We start from the raw sequence: 21,160 nt of genomic DNA, 5'->3' as shown, positions 1-21,160 counted from the left end.
TTTTACATCCAGATATGTATCAAAGTATAAGGTTAACGCGACTTCCATAGGTCAAATGAAGGTAAAGAAACCACCCCTACCAAACCCCAAGCAGGCTGCCATCTATTGGTGTCATGGAAAACCAATTAGTACCGAAGTCTCCGCTACAAGTCGCCACCTACACTGCAAAGTGCACCACTCTGTTTTATCACACCTAACAGGGAAAATCTAATCAAGATATATAAAAATGTGTCTGCAAACATTTCGTATTTTTTCAGGCCTCTCAATTTAGCAGACGCTTTTAATTCTCACTCGTATACTTATTTTATTACAGTAAAAGCTATCGTCATTTTCATTATTAGAAAATAATATGAAGTAGAAAAAATGACTGGAAGAATAAAAATAATTCTAATCAAATTCGTTAGCTTTATTGTACAAATATCTAAAGAAATTAACGAATGTTCTTACTACATACATAATAACGATGCCAATTTGTGTAGGTAGCATTTAATGCTAATTTATTTTTTATTTGACTTGTATCAAATGAATAAGAAATGTAGGAAACTTTTATAGGTTTTCAAGGAGCGTTTTGCTTTGCTTTTACGAGTTTGTAGCAATCACGTGGTCAATCGCGTGTGCGTACGCATGCATACGAAAGTACCGCGCTGTGAAGTTTTCTTGCTCCAACATTGTCTAATATAATTGTTGTATCAGATGTATTTCAAGCTTCGCGGGACGTAAAAAAAATTTGCAATGGCAGAAGAAAAAAGTGAAAGGTACGAGACGCTTATTGATTCATCCCACAATACTATTTTTCACATCTGTATCGTATACCGGCTTATCGAACAAAATGAGGGTTATGTTTTTGTCATTCCCGCTTAATTGTTGTCAAACAATTCGAAAAGTTTAAAGTTCAAATAATAGAAATATTTGTAGATACGAAAGCAAAGGATCCTGAGAAATATAGCGTGTAAAAATGAGAAAAACTCGTGAATATTATGTGGGTGATTCATGAAGCCAAAGTCTCAATAATCTGAAACTTTATAAATTAATGATGTAGAAATCAACATATTTAAGCAATCCAAGAATTCTGGCATGTGTGAGAACGCAAGGATTAAAAAAGAAACTTGAATATATACGAGACTTTGATCTAAGAATTTAAGGAACCAAGAAACTTCAAAATAAATACATAATATATAAGTGATATTTCAATATTCACGTTCGAATTTTAATCTTTAACGAATTACTTGATATTGAAGATCAACAATTCTTTCAGTCCAAATAATAAGCCAGAGCAGACAGAGGTTCCTGAAGATAAGGCAGAAACGAAGCTTGATGAGAAGACTGAGCCAAAGGCAGGATGTAGCAAACAAGATGAGCCGGCTGAAAAGGCAGGACGAATTGGGAACAATGACACTGGGAACTGTTATTGGTAATGATCTGTAACAGATATTTTCATACTACATCTCTTATAAAGCTATTCTGGCACTCTCATACTGTTATTCTTACAGTGGTAAGGAAAGGAATCCGAATATCGTCGAGCTGCTTTGTGCCAGTTGCTCGCGTTGGTTTCACGAGTCCTGTATTGGGTACCAGCTGGGAAAACTTGTGCCATTCATGGTGAACTACACATTCATATGCAAGAATTGCTCGCAGACTGGCTTGGAATACTACAAGAAAAACCAAGCATGTGAGTATATCTGTGCATATACAAGGTGAGACATTAATACTACCACCTTGAATATCTTTAAAACATGAAAGTAGGAGAAAATTTTAACAGAAATTGCATCGATACCGGGTCATCGTTTTGAACACTTTTTCAATGTAAATTTCTTTCATTTTTACTTAGTCGCTATAGTACCAAAGGGTAACTTCCCCGTGAACATAAATCAACAGTAGTAATAATAATATCAACTGTAAAATCGCGATTATATGGTCTACGAGCAATTTGTGTGCAGTAAAATACGTTTGTTCATCCGTAAGTTCACGCTTTCGTTCGTTCTTTCAGCGTTTCCGCAGATGTGCGTGACGGCGATCGCGAATCTGCTGCAGATGAGCCAAAAGAAGAACGAGCAAAGGAATCTTTTCCACAAGGACAGAGACATCATACCGTTCATCGACTGCCACTGGGAGAGCATGACTACGATGCCCCGTAGAGTCACTCAGTCTTGGCACGCTACGGTACGCTTCCGACGGAATCTTTTTCAGGCTGCAATCGGCTCTCTGCAATTATAATCTCATCTCTGAGTACACGATCTTGTCCAGATTCACAGGGCATTGCTCAAAGACGTCGGCACACTATTCACGATGGACGAGAACTCTTCCGAGGGTCAGGTGTTCGGTCTGGTCAGCCCCGAGTTCACATCGATCAAACCGAATTACGAGGCGATGATCAAGGGTGGTCAGCTAAAAGTCACGGAAATGGGGGTGCAACACGTTGGTACGCGCCACCTTTTCGCGTTGAAAATTCAGAGTTACAGCTGGATAATTAATATCGATAATTGAAACCTACTAAGATAGCGTGTTGGTGTACAGTCAGATCTTTGCCCATCAAGATCCAGATTGACTCCAGAGTGCACGTGCAGACTTTGACGATTTACTTCGCCGAGTCATCTTGCATATTTGGATACGGATATATTTTCGTTTGAATTTTTCTGCTTTACCAGCTTTATCTCCCCTATCTCTTCAATCGGAAGAGAGTCAGACAAGGCAGGCCCGTCACTGTGTGTCGAGAGCTCTTCATGAAAGCTGCGTGTCAGCCTGTATTTAATTTGCTGAGCTTTCGCTTGAACTCCCGTCTTTTCGCGAATTCATCGAACGCAACGCGCTTCCCAGAACTCGTAGCTACGTGCGCGAGTAAATCTGTCACCGCTTATCTTATCGCGGGTACAATCGCCAACTCGCTATCAGAGAAACTACCCAAGCTTTAATCACGACAGAGAGAAATCGGCTGGATAAACTTTGCCCTAAGATACAACTCCACTACAAAGCCGCGCTACGTCGCCTTTGATATTGCCTCTCTCCTCGCGCCTTTTTTTTTTCCACGCTATTATCTAAACGCGCGACTTATTGTCGCAGCGTAAACCGATTGATCGGCTCGGAGAAAGTATCGAATCATCGATCTCGTTCCGGGCGCGAATGCACCGGGACGAGCGAAATAAAGGGAGGAGGATCATCGAGGTCGACGTGCAGCCGGCTCGCAAGCTGCTCAAGATAGCGTATTAAGATACCGTAATGGAACGTGCAGTGCCGCTCAGCGGAGGATGGCGAGGTCGCAGTACAAAGCGCAAAATCCCGGGCGAGGGCACAGGCACAAGCTCCGGGAAGAAAGGACGAGGTTCCGACATGGCAGCGCCCAAGCTGCCGGCCCACGGGTACCCGCTGGAACATCCCTTCAATAAAGACGGATACAGGTACATCCTGGCGGAACCGGATCCCCACGCACCTTTCCGACAGGTATACACTTTGCCTCGATTGTCGTCGTTCGATAATAATTAAAAAAAAACAAAAACAAATGGAGAAAACAGTTTTTGGAGATACTTATAATAATTTAGTCGACATATTTGACATGCCATTGTCCGCCTTCAGACGTATCTTGATTTCTTTCTTATTTTTTCCTGTTTCTTTGGCGTTCACGAATGGCTCTTGTACGGATACCAAAGGGATTTATTTCCCCGTCAACCGATGAAACAAATAAAACTGGAGAAATGAACAAATTCTCGAAGTATGAAATCATTGCCTGCAACGGAAAGAATAGCTCGATGAGCGCTTAATGATCATTGGTCCTGATTGGTGGTAGATTCTCTTGGGTCTGTCAAGAACTTAAAAGAATACTCTAGTCACAGACAATAATCACTAGTTCAACTTGACTTCTTTTTCCGTTAAACGCAGCAATTGTCGATTGTAACATGACGGTTGATTTTGCGCACAGGAGTTTGACGAGAGCAGCGATTGGGCCGGCAAACCCATACCCGGATGGCTTTACCGCGCTTTAAGCCCGAGTTCAGTGCTATTGGCATTGCATGACCGCGCTCCACAGCTCAAGGTTTCCGAAGATAGACTAGCGGTCACCGGCGAGAAGGGATACTGCATGATCCGAGCCACTCACTGTACGTCAAAGAGCAATCAGCAAGCAATCAGCAGTGTGTCGATTTTTTTTTGAGATACGCGCAATCGACCCGCATGGATCTTATCTAGATTAATCTAGATAACGTTCGGCTTCAGAACGCTGCGGATACTTGGATTGTTTCGTTTACACGTTGATTAATACGTTGTAGGTGTAAGCAGGGGCACCTGGTACTGGGAGGCCACGATTGAAGAAATGCCGGAGGGATCCGCCACGAGGCTCGGATGGGGACAAGAATACGCGAATCTGCAGACCCCGCTTGGTTATGATAAATTTGGATACTCTTGGAGATCACGGTATCGTTCTTTGATGGTCGCACAATGTCGGCAAAGTTTCCTATTGAAGGATGCTTGAAATCATCTTTGATTCACATATATCCTTCCCGTTAAGGCTATTTAAACAAACTGTACAAAGCATATGTACAAATAATATATTTATTTAAATTTAAATTCTTTTATTTAAATAGAATAATTACTTTTACACAAATTTAGCATAAACGAGATTTTAAGAAAACATATTTTCTCATTTAAAAAATAATTTTTCTCTGAGTGAAAAAAAAAATATATATAGGGTGGTCATTTTAATATTACCATCTAAATATCTTTATTTTTTTACGTCTTATAAAAAAATGTTTAGGCAAATATTTGTAGGGAAACATAAGGTGGTTATTTTAACTTCATTGTATAGTCAATAGTTAAGGTAATTTCATGATCAACTTCATCTTTTTTACGGAATCATAGTTTTTTTTTACACATTGATTCTTTTTTTACAAATCGATTCTTCTGTTTATTTTGTGTGTGAAAATATTAGGATAAGATTATCGAAAAATGCATATTTTTTAAAAATATTTTACTTGAAAAATTTATTTCTTTTATCTCTTTATTGTTTTATTATATTATTATACGAGTTTTCACACACATACACAACATGTATTCTCGTGTAAAAAGAAAGAAAGAAAGTATTAACAAGTTTCTTGATTAACAGGAAAGGTACACGGTTTCACGAGAGCAAAGGTAAACACTTCAGTGACGGTTACGGTGAAGGCGACACTTTGGGCTTCCTGATAGTTCTTCCAAACACGCACGATGCGTCGCACATACCGAAAACTTACAAAGACCGGGTAAGCGCGACATTGCAGAACTAGATTGTCAGGATATTTCCCTTATACTTCCAGAGTAAATTCGATTTCGCGGCAAGAGCAATCCTGAGACTTTCCGAGAGCGATCGATCTCTAGACATCTCCGTGAATTAATTCGCATTTTCCGATTCCCACATCAGCCTTTAGTGAAGTTCAAGAGCCATCTGTATTATGAAGAAAAGGACCAAGTGACGGAGGCAGTCAAGGCCCTGAAACCGATGGAAGGTAGCAAGATTGTATTTTATAAGAATGGTGTCAACCAAGGTGACGCTTTTCACGACATCAACAAGGGCGCTTACTACCCCGGAGTTGCGATCTTCAAAAGCGCGACGGTGTCCGTTAATTTTGGGCCAAACTTTAAATGTCCGCCGAGTGACGTCACGTTCAGAGGTGTAAGTATATTGACACATCTCTCGCTCGACTCGACACGTTCGCTACCAGAGTTAAATATTTTATATTTTTTACACATTATGTAAAAATTATTCAATCTGCTGTTCAATGTTATGCGTGCATACAAGCCCAAATATGTATATTTTTAATTTAAGCCTGGATGTGTTCATTCGATCGCAATTGTTCACTCAAATCTATGGTTTTGAAAACTCGAGAAAACCTCCGGTTTTTTTTTTCAAATTTTCTGCAGATTTTTTCGGAGTTTTCCCAGTGAAAGTTTATTGTTTAAAAAATTCACGTGTGTTCGGTCAAAAACTGCCACATTTCTTTTCGTAAAGAAGATAATTGCGTGCGCTTTACTGAAGTTAAATAAAGTTAATATGTTATATGTTAAGCAATAACATATTACCTTCAAATAATTATTATATATTATATATTATAATATTATATATTATATTATATATTATATATTATTATTACATATTATAATCGAATACATTGTGAACAAATATATAATGTTTAATAGTAGATAAATTATCATATCAATTATATATATATTTAATAATATAATATTATTATTATACCGGAATAAAATTTTTCTAAACCAATTTTTCTACCCCTGAGAAAGAAGCTGAGAAAATCTGAGAAAAAAAAACCGATTTTTCAATTATGCTCAAGACATAAACGCACGTTGGTTTTAACCTTATTCGTGTCATTATGAACTTGATACAGATACACGAACGTTCCGACAATTTTGGGAGTCATTGTTAAGTTATGTTAACGTTAATTGGATCGCGTGTGATTACCGCAGATGCACGAAAGGGCGGAGGAGGCGATAGCCGAGCAGTCAATGGCGGACATGCTTTATCTCATGGAGAACGAGGGAAAACTAAGACTGGACACTTTCTCCTTGTGACATTAGTGCACTTTTTTATTTTTGTCATTTTCATTATTCATTATGCAGCTCCATCGCAGATCGCGGCGTTATCCGGAACTTGTCGTCTCTAAATCACGCGAAATTGTTTTTTTTTTAATTCTCAAAATCTTTTTTACTCGCAACAAATGTCTCTGATTTCGATGTAGAAAATTTCTGTCGGGAGAGTCTCGCTCGGATTGCCTACTAGTATACTAGTATATTAACGGGCTGTACAATATTGTTGGATGTACATATAACTGCAATTGCGGAAAGTAAAAGCAACGGCCAGTGAGAGCCTGAAACGCTGGTGTGTCTCAATTTAATTTTACAATTAAATAAGGTCAATTTCATTTTTATTAAATTAAATTCCTTCACACATTATTTTAAACGAAAATTTTTCGAAAAGTATGTTAAACCTCCACCATTTTACGTATATTACATTGTTTTCGTCAATTCCTTAGTGCTTAGCAAAGTGACTTTTCCCGAATAAAGTTGGATTTTCGCCGTAAGAAATTTGAGACATATAACGGAGATATTAAAGCAAGAAAAACTTTTCACTTTTTACACGTTATTTGATGTTTTGTTTAATTGCGTAAGAAACATCATATGCAATGATTTTATTCAACAAGTGCAAAACATTGTTCATATGTAAATGTCAGCGAGATACGTTTTTGTTGTGATACTTATGCCGCGTAAGTTTTTCTTGCGCTCTACGTTATTATTCTTAATTAATCATTAAACGCTATTGAATATTATTTTCCGAAGCCACCTCTGCAAGCGGGACTCGCTGCTACCGTTTTGTTACTGGCTGTCCATTGCTCTGGTGTCTTTGCCTTGAAAGATAACAACTTAATGATATATGTGACAACAGAAACATGAATTTATTCCAATCTACTGATAACGAATTCGTGTGACTGAAGATATTTCATATTTTCCGCGAAGATTGAATTAATAATCAATGGTCATCACACTTACTACTATTGACAGAGCGTGTATGTGTTCTTCCATTTCCGTTTGCAGCAAGTCATATATCATCTGGTGTCGCTAAATTAATAATCAATTCAGATATATCTTCTATTAACATTACTTGCAATAACGTATAATTTTATAATTATTAATTTTGCAGACAATCAAACTTACAAAATGAAAATCAAATGTCACGTATTTTGTACTTTATTTGTGTGTCATGCTAATAACATTATTTATTTTTACACAATCTATTTTCGTAAACATTGACGTTTACACTATACTCGGTGTTTTTGCAATTAACGAAAACAATTTGTCAGATTCGATGGAGTTGTAACAGAATGTCTGATAATTGAGGGACGTGAGTATCTGATGATATCTACCTTGAGGAGCGGCTGTTTGTCAAATTTCTCAGAAACAACTATAACCTTGAAATGTGACTCTGTGCCTTTGGGTACGTTGTGCATGTAAGACTCATTAATGACATCATAGTGCTGCGGTTCCAGCCCAGTTTCTAGTTTCTTCCTGATAGAACTCTCCACAGGCCTACTCATTACTTCACTGCTACTCATGTTTTGCCAACGAAATAAGCTGTAATCTGTATGCAATATAAAAATTTTGTACTTGTGTTTACATACATATTTGTCGTTCTTGTATAAATGATTAAAGTAAATGATAAATGTTTATATATATATATATATATATATAAAATATTTGTTCAACCTTATCATATTGATATATATATATATATAATGGTTTTTTAAGAAAAAATATGGAAGGACAAATATGATTACTGTAGTGTATTAAAGTTCAGAAACGAGAGTCTTTCAAATGTATACTAGAATATACTAGAGGTATAAAAAGTAGGCCTAATAATTTATGAGCAATAATACTGTACTACAAGTAAATTCAATTGTATAATTAAGAAAACATGTTAGTCGAAGAGGTCTGTCTCAAGAACTGTCTTTCTTTGAGTCTTCCCATGTGTTGTAGACTGCGTATGCGTCATTTTATATAAACTTTTACACTTCCGATCGATTAAGCCATTGTACACACACAAGCAACAAATTTATAAATGAAACGACGTGTAGCACGACGAGGAGATAATAAAGATGTAATTAATTTCGCAAAGAAAGTATAGTTGTTGATCAAGTTGACATTATTTTTGCAGAAAACGTGAAGTGGTTTCGATTATGCTAGTGTACTTACTTTTTCCGATTAGTAATTTACTCAGCGATCTTGCGTTATACATTCACCAACGATTATTTATATTCACGATGTTCACGCGAGGCCTCTTCGATTTTCACGCTTGCTTCCTTGACACGCTAGGTTAACTCGTCTTCGGATTAAACAGGTCAAGTTGGGTTAGATTAGGTTAGGTTTCCTCGTACCACGTGATATCACATGACAATGATTCGCGATAACTTTCGGAGCGATTCGATTTCCTCGAATATTTTAATTTAGCGTAAAATATCTGACCGTTCAACCTTATCATATTGATGAAGAAAACAGAACATCACGATGTTTTCATGGAAAAGAAAGGACTCGCCTGGAGTGGATCAATAAGTACAAGTACAGTTCGGTGGTTTTAGGACCGTTCTGTTGATACGATTCGCGCGTAAACTTAAGAATCAAAAGATCTCTTTATTTGTAACAGCTTCTTACTACTTTATTTGACATCATTATTCGTATTCGGACAGGAAAGAGAAAGCTGCGCCGGTCGTGTTTCTCGTCTGGTTGTTACAGCTACAATATTTCATCGAAATATTAACCGAATGAGTGACTAGCGACGGGGAGCGCGCAGCCCCGTCCTGATACATATTTGCTATTATTTACAAAATAGGGAGAAAAAACGAGAACAATTTGCTATAACAATCTTCACTGTATGCGGTCACGTCGTCGAATCGAATCTCGCGAAGGCAGTAGAAGAACCATTCCCGAATGCAACTTCGGTTTAACGTACCGACAGAGACTAAAGTTTTGCAAATTACGAATTCCGTCACTTAATTCTACGCGGAGATTTTGCTCAGAACTCCTAAACATCGATTGACGAAGAGAGCGACATTGACATTGCATTCAGAAGTTAAAAATAGTCTACGTTCCGCATTAAATTACATCGCGTGTTTTCTGGGAAAATTTCACCCGGGTTGTAATCGTTATAATTATTGTTGGATTTTGTTTCATCTCCCCCGTATTTTTCCTTCCCAACCAAAACGTATTTATCGGGTAACCGATCATCTACTGACTTCGCGAAAGCCGAGTTTTAAACAAGTTGGTCCTCTGATTGTCATAAAATTACTTACAAATGTACAGTAACATAGCGCGTGAAGTCAGTTGGACAACGTTTACAAAATTAGATCCTGTTTCTTTCTTGCAATTTTGTCGGACGATTTCCAAAGAGTAAGTTGCGTCCGTTCAAAAGCATGTCGTTTAATCGCTGTCGCGAGAAATCTCGTCGGTTTCGCCCTTACAATTAGCTCTAAAAATCGACGGGTCGTTTGTTATCCTATTTACACTCTACAATACTATAGCGAGGATCGCGGTCCTCCTCGATCCGTCCGCCGAAGGCCTGCGGATTTCCGCGAGGAACACACCAGCAAAACGTGTGTGTCCGCATCGGCGAAGAAAGCTTTCGAATCGAAAAAGTTGAAATACTAGAAATACTGGCCAAGTAACAGAATGCAAACGGTTGCCGTGGAAAAGAAAATCGGCTGGTCTTACAAGCGGTTCGCCAACTGCGAATAATTACCGGGGGCAACTTCCGATTGCGAATTTTTTTTTTTTTTTTCATCGCTCCGCACACTCTCTTCGGGCGCGGCACACGTTTTCGTTTCTGTGCGTTTCTTCGTGCCGATACCGATCGCGCATCGGTGAAAGCCGCAGGACTCGCACAATCGAACGTCGCTCCTCCGCCGATTACCATAAATTAATGAATCGCTGGCGCGAGAAGCTCTTTTCATGGCGTTGCGACGCCGCTCAACCCTTCAATCGATAAGCTTAACCCTTCGATCGTATCCGCTCGATTACCTACGAAATCCCCACTTACGAAAAAGAAGAACGATCGAAACGAGTGAAAAAAAGAAAAAAAAAGGAAACAAAAACACACAAAGACCTAACCGAGGCAACTCTTATGACATCGTCGATAATCGTTTAATTACTGAATTACGTATTATCACAGTAATTAAAAACGTACTGCGAATAGAGAACGCATAAATAATCGCCTAGTTTTATGTAACACACGAATAACTTTCGACAGATACTTTCCCCTTCTTTTCTTGCGTTTCTTCTTCTTTCTTGCCTTTTTTTCGCTCCCTTTGCTTTCGTTTCCCGTCGGTGACTCTACGATTCCTCGGAGTAGCCGCGATATCCACTTCATTCTCGCCGGCTGCGCCGAGGTATTGGTCAAATACCGTTTAAAGGGTCAACGCGAGCGCGCACGAGTGAAATAATACGTCAGCGTCGCGATAGTTGCGAGCTCAATATGAGCCGTACTGTGTTTATGTCTGTGTTGGTATGCGTGTGTAATAATAGTTTTGATAATCTTAAATTGGCCTAACTTACCACTACGAGGCGCCGCGCATTATTGTTCCCCCGTCCTATCTCATCCCTCTTTTGCTGCCATTCTGCGGGAAGACCCTTCGGATTTTTCAAACCCTTCCGGGCTCCCCGAGGATTTCGTAATATTAGGAACACCACAGTTCGCCTGTTGATCGGGTTATCTCTCTCTCTCTCTCTCTCTGTACACAATGTTCGCTATGTGTTGCTAGCGGAGAACTATTTACCATTCGACATCCCGCGGGTTTCGAGTCCCTTTGACATTTCACTCGATACAATATCTACGTCGGCGGCCTCGGCGACAGCTAATTACGAGCGAGCGAGCGAACGGGCGATCGACAACGGGGTGAGCGGGCAGTCCAGCCCGTCGAGGGGGAAATTCGCGGGCGTGTAAAGTCCGAGGGAATCGAGTCTACTCGATCGTGTCAGCACCGCTTCAAGGGCAACGAGGCCGCCTCACGTAGACTCGATTCGGACGACACGCTTTGCACGTGACTGGACGCAACACGTTGTTTCGTTCCGTTCAGGGATAAAGCGGATAACATCCTCCATGTTCCCCTCATCATCGTACGACTAGTTTGCACTTCAAGTAGTAAAATACGCACGCTACCTCGTTCCTAATACTTAAAGCTTCCCAGCTGGATTCCCCGCGGAGGCGCGGCCTTCTCGCTCACCCTGCGAGTTACGAGGCGCGATCGGGAGCCCCGACCGGGAGACGGAGAAGGAAATGAAAACCGAGAGCTGCCTCTTCTCTCACGGATTTTCTATTCTTCCAACTGCTATTGTACTTCCCACCGGGAAGGCTACTCAGAGTCGTTGTCACGCTTGAACCGTCGGAACTTTCTTCCGGTTGTAACTGTTATACATAATGGAAAATTGATAACTGAAAGGTCAGAACACGCGATCCTCTTCCCGCTACCGACGATCACCGTGAGATAATCACCGGGTCTCAGAACTGCAGGTCGGCCGACTACCAGATGTTGATTGTTCGGCCGAACTTCGTCACAGAGCGAAAGAGGTTAAAGGAAGTCCGAAGGGTTAACCGACTTGAGAAAGAGATCTCCGGTCGTTAATATCCCGGGGACGTTCGAGGAGTCGTTCTATGTATAGAACACAAGCCCTAGAGAACTTCAGGCAGCTTTCCTTTTCCTTTCCTTCTTCCTTCCCGCGGGAGGTCCCCGGCAAGTCGAACGTGATCGTTCAATCGCGCGCTGCTCGCACCTAACACGCAGTCCAGCCGATCGCGCTAATACTAATAATCGGTTAGCCGCGAAGTACGGCGGTTCTCTCTCTCTCTCTCTCGCTCTCGCCTATACTAATCTCGCGCGCAGAAAGGTCTACGCGCACGCAGAAGCTACGAGGTAACTCGCTTTGTCGCACCCATATATGTGTCGCGATTTCTCTCGCGTTATCAGTCTCATAAAAGAAAGGCGCTCTCGTGGAATAAAAGAAGGCACTTGGGTTGCATCCTCTTCAGGCACTTCCTGATATGTCACCGGACCAGACGCGCCACCTTCCTCCAAGGCCCCTCCTCCTCCCTCCTCGAATCCTTATTCATCGTTTCGTCGAACTCAACGAAGCTGAATCCATCCGTGATCATCATGCGATGTCAAGCCCTCTTCATACTCCGCACCGAACCCTCTTGCACTTTCCATCCGCGTCTGTCTGACTTCCCTTGTCCGGACTGGGTGCACTCAGATAAGGCCCGCGGCCGTCAGTACACGTAGATGGTCTTCAGCTGGTCCTTCAGCTCGGGGGGAATGGCGCAGGTCTCCGACTCCGGTTTCCGCTTCACCAGCCGACGCCAGCGCCCGCCGATGTTCTTGCGGAAACCCTTCGCGAATCCAGACCGGTCCGGCGGTAAACCGTGTACAAGGTTATCCTGTAACAACAAAAGGGAGCCCCGTTTTCACTTGGTGTTATATTATTCGACCCACCTCCGCGTCGTTAATCGACCGGTCGAGTTATCCTATCCTAAGAGATACGCACGGAGACTCGCGTTATCTCGCTTAGATATCACGCGACGAAACTATTGTCCCGGTAACACCCGAGGAACGACGTCCTTTATCGCGACTCGCTCTTCGCTCTCGCCCTCGAAATTCCCCATGTATTTTATCAACCCTGAAATACCAGAATTACCCTCCCTCCTCAGTTTCTCATCCCACCGATTTCCACTTTGTTAAATATCTCGACGGTGTTCGGTAACAAGCTAGTTTCTCAGTTAAAACTTCGAAATTTAACAACTTCTGACTTGGCTCATTTTCTAAACGAGTCAACTTCGAACTTAAACTACTTAATTCGAGATGCATTCATTTGAATTCATTAACTTTTGTTGTTTACAATTATTGACCGTCAACAGCGAGAACGAATTCAGGCCGCCTGATATCTCGAGGAGATCCGAAAAGTTCGACCTGAGACAATGAAGGGGGAAGGGGAGGGACCTCGTGACCTGCGTCTACCTCTTACGACAGCGGATTTTCCGATGGAGGTCCCCTTCGTTTATTCGACACGGCGCAACGAGCGGATGTTTGATGGTTGTGCAATAGTTCTACCGGTTTAAATCCGCTGCAAATCACCATTGTTGGCCGAAGCCGACGGCGGCGGCTATATGGAGGAGCTACTCGGACCTGCCCAGAGCTGCCAGCAGGCGGCAGGCAACGGAGAAACGTTATTTCGTGAACGTCTCGACAGCTGCACCCTATTCGGGGCCCGGCTGGTGAGCGGCGGTAGGTAGACGCCCACCAGGGACGCTAAATTTAGCGTCAGGCCGGAGAAGCGCCGAGAGCTGCACCCATTTCGCCAGTGTATTTATATACATATTCTGCATGCGTGTGTATGTGCGTGTGTACGTGTGTGGGTCGCTTTATTACTTTAGAAAATAATTTTATCCCCGCGCCCCTTGCATTTATTCGGTCTCGTCGTGACGCGCGCCAGGGGATTGCACGATTTGTATCGTAATCTAATTTCTTTTTAATTAGCGACGCGTTATTAATATTATCTTCCTCTTTCTTTCTCTCTCTCGCGCGTGATATCTCACGGAATCTATTTCGAGCGCGCCAAATAAAGCCTTCCGACTTCCGACGGCCGGTCGCTAAATAAAGAAACTAATCTCCTTAATTGTTATTGCCCTTGTGAGCCCGCGCGTGCGAATATTATCCACGGGGTCGATAAATTGCGCGGCGGTCTAATTGGAGCGACGACAAATTAATTAATCCCTAAGGCGTTCCGTTTTATTTTTCTCACTCTCCCTCTCTCCCTCTCTCGCCCTTCCTTTTTCCTACGCGACGACATCGGACGAGTACAGCGGAATTGAAAGAAACAACGTCGCTCTATACATCACGATCGAATCGGCTCCTCCACGTTCCAGGTTAGGGCGGTAAAAAAGCGCGCCGCAGCTGCAACCAATCAACGAGCGCGACTCGACCGGCGGGAATAATCGATCGTCTCCAAAGTGGCGTACGGAGCGTGAAACCGCGATGGCCGCGGGTCACTGTCCCGACCATCGATTGACGAAGGTACTTACTATCCCCCCCCACCCCTAGAGTATTGTAAAGGGTTGTATGAGGAAAAAATTAATTAAGGTCTTTCTGTTGCTTTTGTGAAAAAAAAGGTCACACCGTTTCGGAGAAATATGTCAAAAAGATATCGTGTTCCGATACGATGACAAATTCCTGATGTTGCCGAAAAAAAGTTACTTTTATCTTACCTCGACGTCAATTCCATCTGGATAATTAATGACGACGAAAAGATTACGGAACGGAGCGCATAGGCGCAGAACGCGACGATCGACGGCGCGGAGAGAGAACGGAAGAGTAAGGGTCATTATCGCGCGCGATAGTCGCGAGAAAATCACCCCAACGAAATCGCGGTCGCGCGTCCACCGCTTTCTACGCCCGCGAATCTTTTTCGGGTGTCTCCGGCCGACGTCGCGCGTCCTCGAACCATTGAACAGGCGTAGCAGGGGCGAACCAGTAAAATCTGGTAATACTGGCTTCACCGGTTAGCCAGTTAGCCGTTGCGACCGCGGTTAGATCGACCGATAGATCGCGAGAAAGGGCGGCCAACGGTTGCTTATATTCGCGCGCGGTCTCTCTCTCTCTCTCTCTCTCTCTCGGTGTGGCCATTGGCTCTTGAATTTATCCCACGTGATACGCCCGCGAAATTTCGCCCGACAAAAGCCGAGGATCGAGACGCAGAAGAGACGCTCTAGTAACATGGGGGTTTCCTTTTCTCTTTGGAAAATTTACAAACGTTTGCGAAGATGGGAAGTTGCGAAAATTTGGGGAATTCAGAATTGTTCGTCCGCTACGTTGCATCGCTCTTTTCGGAAAGCAAACGAATTCGTGCGGATCGGTTGGAAGGGTTGACTAAATTGCACTTCCTGAGATCCGAGATTTGAGAGCCGCTGAGGTGGTCGACGGACACTCCGTGTGCTCGAAGTTAATGCCACTGACCTAAGCTAATCGTATTTTGCCAGGCGAATGGTTTAGAAGCAACCAGAAAGAACCCCGGCCAATGCGTTGAGGCGGAATTCTGCCGCATCATCGTCGACACGGACGCGCAGATACCGAAAAGGCACTTCTCTCAACGTTTAACTGTAAAACTACTCTTTTCTTTTCATCTCATATTCGCACGTGTAATTGGTCCTCGGGAGGTTACGGTAAAGTTACGACCGGCGTAATATCGGCGAATTCTCTCTCTCTTTCCCCCCCCCCCCCTCCAATTCCCGGGGCTTCCCGCTATCGCGAGCAACGATAAGAATCAGTTCCCCGCGCGTTCTTGGCATTGAAATTTCAACTCGACCGAACAGTGCCCTCCCGGCCTTCGGGAATTATAACACCAAAAAAAAAATACAAAGAGAAGTCTCTCGGAATATCTAGATAAGGACGATCGCGCGGAAGAGTCAACGTCTCTGCGGTTCTCTCTCGTCTATTTAATTGCGAGCATCTCGAGAATGCGGGGAGATTAACGTCGCGATTAGATCACAAAATCGGCCGGAAGTCGACAGACAGACGGGAGATTACGAGTCTCTTCATATCGTTCTAATCGCCCGAGTCATCCTCGTATCTATTCCCGGACAATTAATGACGAAAAGGAACAACCACCCGTGCACGGAAGAAAAGAATTAGCTCCCACAGTTGAAAACTAGCTGTTTCCGTGTATGCAATACTACTGAAATTTAGCCGGCAGATCTAGTTTTCAGCCGTGGGAGCTGATTCTTATAATTTTAGCCGTACGAGGAGAAGAGAATCAGCTCCCACAGCTGAAAACTAAGTGTGGTGACTAAATTTCAATTGTGTTAAGCCTGTATCAGACTGCTAATTAGGATTGAGATTGGATTGAAATTTGACCAAAATCAGAGCCAAGTTCACGGGAAAAAGTTTGCTTGAATTTACCAAACAGTGAACACAAACCAAACGTATTTTGGTCGAAGGAAACAGAATTTCCGGTTACAAGAACCAAATTAGGATAATAAGGGCGGGCTAGTCTGTTTTCCTCAACCGAAACGCGTTTGATTTGTCCACCGTCTGAGAAGTTCACCCAAACTTTCTCCCCACGTGAACGAATCTGGTGAACTTCGCTCTGGCCGAGCGAATTTCAATCCAGTCCGAATCCTAATCCGTAGTCCGACACATGCGCTCTTTTCCGCCGAAGCTTCAAACTGAGACATCCACAACTAAGACCCGGCGGAAGAAAGGCATCAGTGCAAACTAGTGCAGCTAGTTCGGTGAAAAAGAACGGGCCCGAAGGCGACTAGTTATCAGCCGTGGGAGCTTCTTTTTCCCACGGATGGGATATCCCCGATCGCAAAATCCCGAGGTCACCCGGCGGCTCCTCGGTAAGTTGAGAACCGGCGGTTCTCGCGGGCACCGGCGTAAAATACAAAATATACAAGGAGCGAGCACCAACCTGGTCGTTGTACAACGCGTACTGCGCCGGAGGCATGTGGGGTGGCGGGTACGGGGGCGGGAACTGCCACGCGAACGGCTCGACCGGATTAGCGGACGGCGTCGTCATCGTGGCCGTCGTCGCTATGGCGTAGACGTGGTGCTCGTCGCAGGTGTTGTTGCCGAGCTCGGTCGACACGGTGGTGGTCGTGGAGATCTGCGTGCAGCAGCCGTCGGGGTGGCCGATCGTCGCCGGCGGCGACGTCGCAGTCTGCACCACCGCCGCCTCGGGGTGCACCGCGCCCGCGCTCGAGTGGTGCTCCTCGCGCTTCCGCAGCTTGCTGCGGACAAGGCGGATCGCGATCATCGTCCCGTTGCTGCCGACCATTTTCCTGCACTTGCGGTACAGCCTCGCGAATCTGCCTATCTTCTTCGCGGCCGCGATCACGGCACCCGGAAGTCGCTCACCGCCGTGCCCGGCGGCACACCAGTTCCCGGGGTTTTCCAGGGTATAAGCGCGCGCCCGCTGTCGCGGAGACTCGCCGAGGATCGCGGACCGAGAGAGGTCTCCCTCGGTCTACGATTTCTCCCGTAACGCGGCTCGACCGCGTGAAACTTCTCTCGAGAGCGACGAAAAAAGCCACCTGGAGATCTGTCTCGCGGTTCCGGGATTCCCGAGAGCTCCGAGTTACAGGACGCGCGACGGTACCGGAGTTTAGTTTAATGTGCGTTCTATTCAAATGCCCAAGGACCCCGAGAGCCTGTCGAGACGCTCAGGACTTCCCTTGGACGAACCGGGGAATTTACAAAGAACGAGGATTACACGAACGTGGATGATTCTCTCTCAGTCTGTATCTCTCTCCCTCTCTTTCTGCCTTCTCTCTTTTTTTCTCTCGGACGATGCAACGTTACACGCCGCGCTGAGCTGTCATCGTGTGAAATCAGCTGTTTCCTCTCTCGTCCCCTCTCTCTCTTTCCACGAAGTGGCGATTCTTCCTCGATCTTCACTCTCCTTGGCGTCGCCCTGCGACCGATCTCAGAGATTTCGGAAACGATCTTCGACCTTCTTTATCTCGGAGATCTCCGCGTACATTAACACGTCTCACAGATAAACACCGATCTTCTCTCTCTTTCCGCACGGACGTGCACGAAAAGCGTCTACCTTCCTCACCGTCAAGATTTTAGCTACGCGTCAGCCTTCTTTCTAGGTTACTCTCTGTCTCCGTCGTACGCGACACGCGTCTCTGCGTCCCGCTCAGTCAAACAGTTGAACGAGCGAACGAAGCTCCGACGACCTCTCTCTCTCTCTCTCTTCCTCTGCTCTTTTCGTTCCTCTCACGACAAGGATCTCACTGTTTTTACACTTGCGCGATATTCGCACTGACTAGCCTCGTGAACCCTTGACACCCGATCATTCGGAAGGACCCTCTCTGATTCTCTCTCTCTCTCTCTTCTTTTCGTCAATCTCTCCTCAGCCACGCGCGTGGACGCGAATCGAAGAAACGGCGCACGGCGTCGTGTCTCACTGCCGATAGGCCGCAGCCGAGGTGGACTCCCGACTACCTGCGCTCGTTCATCGCTCGAAGCCAGCGCGCATCTGAGCGCCGGCACCGCGCGCGACGCCTTTTGTACCGCGCGATGACGTTACGGGCGCGCGCGCCCGCGATTGGCGAGCGCTCCGAGCGGCGGCCAATCGCCGCCGCGGCGAAATTCGAACGGTACACGTCGCCCGTCCCGCACACCTCGGCGCTGTCGTCACAGTTGTCGCGCCAGTCGCGCCGGAAGGCCGACCAGCGGACATGCGCCCCTACGACGCGTAACCACGACGCATAACCGACGCGGCACGGCGCGGCACGACGTCCGTGGCCTCTTGTTTCATCGTCGCAGCGCGTCGCCGTTTTACTCGTTGCATGTGTGTATGCGCGCTCGCGCACACGCCTCTCTTGTTCTCTCTCTCTCTTTCTCTTTCGTCGCATTGCGATGTACTGCGATGATTAGCGAAATGTATTCAACATTTAATCGCCCCGCGTACTCGGCAAGGGAGATTCACGAGCGTTCGAATGAAGGTCGTTTTTCCTTTTTTTCTCTCTTTCTCTCTTTCTACGACGACCCGAGCAAGGATATTGACGCGTGACGCGCGCTTCGGCTTTATCAGCTTTATATCAAAAAGTTCGTGACGTATCTGTACGATTTGTACCGCGCAGTTTCGTAATCCGCGGCTTAAAGATGTACGAGGGGAAGAGGGGGAGAAGAGGGGAACGCGGATAGTCGCATTCTCTTCCGATTTATTTAGTATCTCTCCCTCCTTTGTCCCTAAGGCCGACTTTGCTCTAGCTTGCCGCTTATTAAAATCAGACGGGGCGAAATGAGGGTTGAATTGAAATTAATCTCGATTAGTCGAAGGCAAGTGAAACTTAATCGCGCACGAAATGCGCGCGCTGCGAGAGAAAAAAAAGGCGCACGATGTCACGCGTAACGAAATTATGTAAGAGCCGCGGCAGAAAAGAGCGTATCCGAATGAAAAGTGAATAAAAACGCAAATCGATGCATAAAAATGTCGAATAAACGGCGTCCAAAATAACACCTGTGGCGCAAATGAATGAAATCAACACCGACGAAGTCGAATCATTGGTCGTCGACAAAAAGGTAGGAATTAACGGAGCTCAAGTTGGATCAGCGCGAATAACGCGAAGTCGAACGAGATCGCGTGTAATCTAAATGTGTAGTTGAATTCGGTGAAAACAACGATCAGGTAGTCCGAAAAGGGGGGGGAGGGGGCAATCGCGAGGGGGGATCTACGCTGAATCGCCCGGGGCTTATCAGACCGCGATAGGAAATAATAATTTAGAGCCGGCTGTGTATCCGCGATTATGCAACACACGGCGATTGTAACGGCGCCTTTATTACTTCACAATGCGCGCGCGTAGAGCTCTCCTCTGCGCTACACGTGCGGCGTTCGCGCTGACTTAAGAATAATAGCGAGCAAGGCCCTCATCTATCTCTCGGTCGCGCACAAGCTGCCCCTTTACGTACACTGTATCGCGGAGTCTCTCGAATTACATTGCATTAGATGAAACGGCTGAAAGCGAAGCGAAACAGAAGAGGTTGAACTTCAGCCGCGCTATTTAATTTAATTTAATCGTACGAACAGCAGGAGCGGGATGCAGCACGGAATAAAATGTAATGAAAGGGACAAGGACGGTATTGTGATCTTGACTGTGAGATTGTTGAATTAAAAATTGCATTAAAGATCGTTGTTAAATTAAGAATTACGTTAAATTGAACCGAATTGAATTAAGTTAAATTCAACCGGATCGAATCGAATGAAACTGAATTAAATTACACGGAGAATCGGGTTAAAAATAAACGGGAGCGAGGCGCGAGANAAAAAAAAAAAAAAAAAAAAAAAAAAAAGAGGGGGGGGGGGGGGGGGGGGGAGAGCTTTACCATCGATTTTCTTTCAGATATACTAGATTAAATCGGGCGTAACAAAAGAATGCTCGAGATAAGAAAGGCGAGTAATCTCGGCTGATCCGCGTTCATTCAAAATCTATTCTCGTGCGTGACCGCGCAGATAGGAGATTCCCGTTTCTTAGAGCCGGCCGTCATAGTTTCTTCCACCTCCTCGGGATTTTTCACGCGACCGCTGTGATGCCGATAGAACGGGGAAGGATCTATCAATCCGATTATCGGCGTCTCTCGGCTGCGACGCGATAACGCGCGGGTGAATCACGCGCGCGGTCGCGATTCAAGCGCGCGAACAAAAGTGAGCGGGATGACAATGAACCCTGATGTATTTTCGCGGAAAATTGAAAAGGCCGAATTTATTCCAGCCGACAGCACCACGCCGGCTGCGTTGCCGGCGCTGCTGCTGCCACTCAAGCGACAAGAAGCCTTGTTTACAGGTGCGACAGGTGATCCGGGATCGTAGATCACTTCGGTTTGCTCATTCGTCAGCTGATAAACAAGGTCGAGTCCCAGACAACGTGACTGCCGTCTTACATTTTGACAATTTGCGCGAGCATAAATCTCCCCGAGAACGAGAGCTCCTATCAAAAACGCGCGGAAACGCGATAAACGGCCGTAATAACGGCGCGATAATAACGTTTAATATCGTGAAATAGTCACTCGATGACGACGATATTTTTCTAATCTTATTCTGACCCCCCCGATCTTTCGCACTCCCTCGTTTTGCCGAGATT

At 44.8% G+C, this 21,160-nt stretch overlaps 3 protein-coding genes across 13 annotated transcripts in view; 1 reads left to right on the top strand and 2 right to left on the bottom strand.

The window, feature by feature from the left end:
• The first annotated feature begins 627 nt into the window (after nucleotides 1-627).
• On the top strand, nucleotides 628-6,849 carry LOC106745012 (set1/Ash2 histone methyltransferase complex subunit ASH2). Its single transcript, XM_014620213.1, has 11 exons — nucleotides 628-755; nucleotides 1,256-1,411; nucleotides 1,491-1,669; nucleotides 1,988-2,160; nucleotides 2,245-2,419; nucleotides 3,227-3,435; nucleotides 3,911-4,088; nucleotides 4,257-4,401; nucleotides 5,090-5,225; nucleotides 5,384-5,635; nucleotides 6,445-6,849. Exons 1-11 carry the CDS (start codon nucleotides 733-735, stop codon nucleotides 6,547-6,549), a joined length of 1,731 nt encoding a protein of 576 aa, XP_014475699.1. The 5' UTR covers nucleotides 628-732; the 3' UTR covers nucleotides 6,550-6,849.
• Nucleotides 6,850-6,885: 36 nt separating this feature from the next.
• Nucleotides 6,886-8,886, bottom strand: LOC106745016 (protein BolA homolog). The gene is made up of 4 exons (XM_014620232.1): nucleotides 8,725-8,886; nucleotides 7,899-8,113; nucleotides 7,525-7,593; nucleotides 6,886-7,382 (listed from the first exon to the last, which is right to left on the bottom strand). Exons 1-4 carry the CDS (start codon nucleotides 8,765-8,767, stop codon nucleotides 7,302-7,304), a joined length of 408 nt encoding a protein of 135 aa, XP_014475718.1. The 5' UTR covers nucleotides 8,768-8,886; the 3' UTR covers nucleotides 6,886-7,301.
• A 248-nt stretch (nucleotides 8,887-9,134) lies between these two features.
• The window catches only part of LOC106745013, a 106,161-nt gene continuing 94,135 nt past the window's right edge, over nucleotides 9,135-21,160 (bottom strand). For 5 of the 11 annotated variants that reach the window (XM_014620217.1, XM_014620215.1, XM_014620224.1 and 2 more), the window contains one exon: nucleotides 16,986-17,299. In XM_014620217.1, the coding sequence (XP_014475703.1) occupies nucleotides 17,069-17,299 (231 nt within the window). In that variant the 3' untranslated portion in view covers nucleotides 16,986-17,068. Of the gene's footprint in view, nucleotides 12,953-16,980; nucleotides 17,300-21,160 lie in introns of those variants that run through there. The other 6 variants (XM_014620221.1, XM_014620220.1, XM_014620222.1 and 3 more) reach the window with 2 other exon arrangements.

The sequence above is a fragment of the Dinoponera quadriceps genome, unplaced genomic scaffold (genome assembly GCF_001313825.1).
Source record: "Dinoponera quadriceps isolate SergipeBrazil2010 unplaced genomic scaffold, ASM131382v1 scaffold717, whole genome shotgun sequence".
Lineage (NCBI taxonomy): Eukaryota > Metazoa > Arthropoda > Insecta > Hymenoptera > Formicidae > Dinoponera > Dinoponera quadriceps.
The sequence above is the reverse complement of the archived record's forward strand: the minus strand, read 5'-3'. Positions and strand labels throughout refer to the sequence as shown.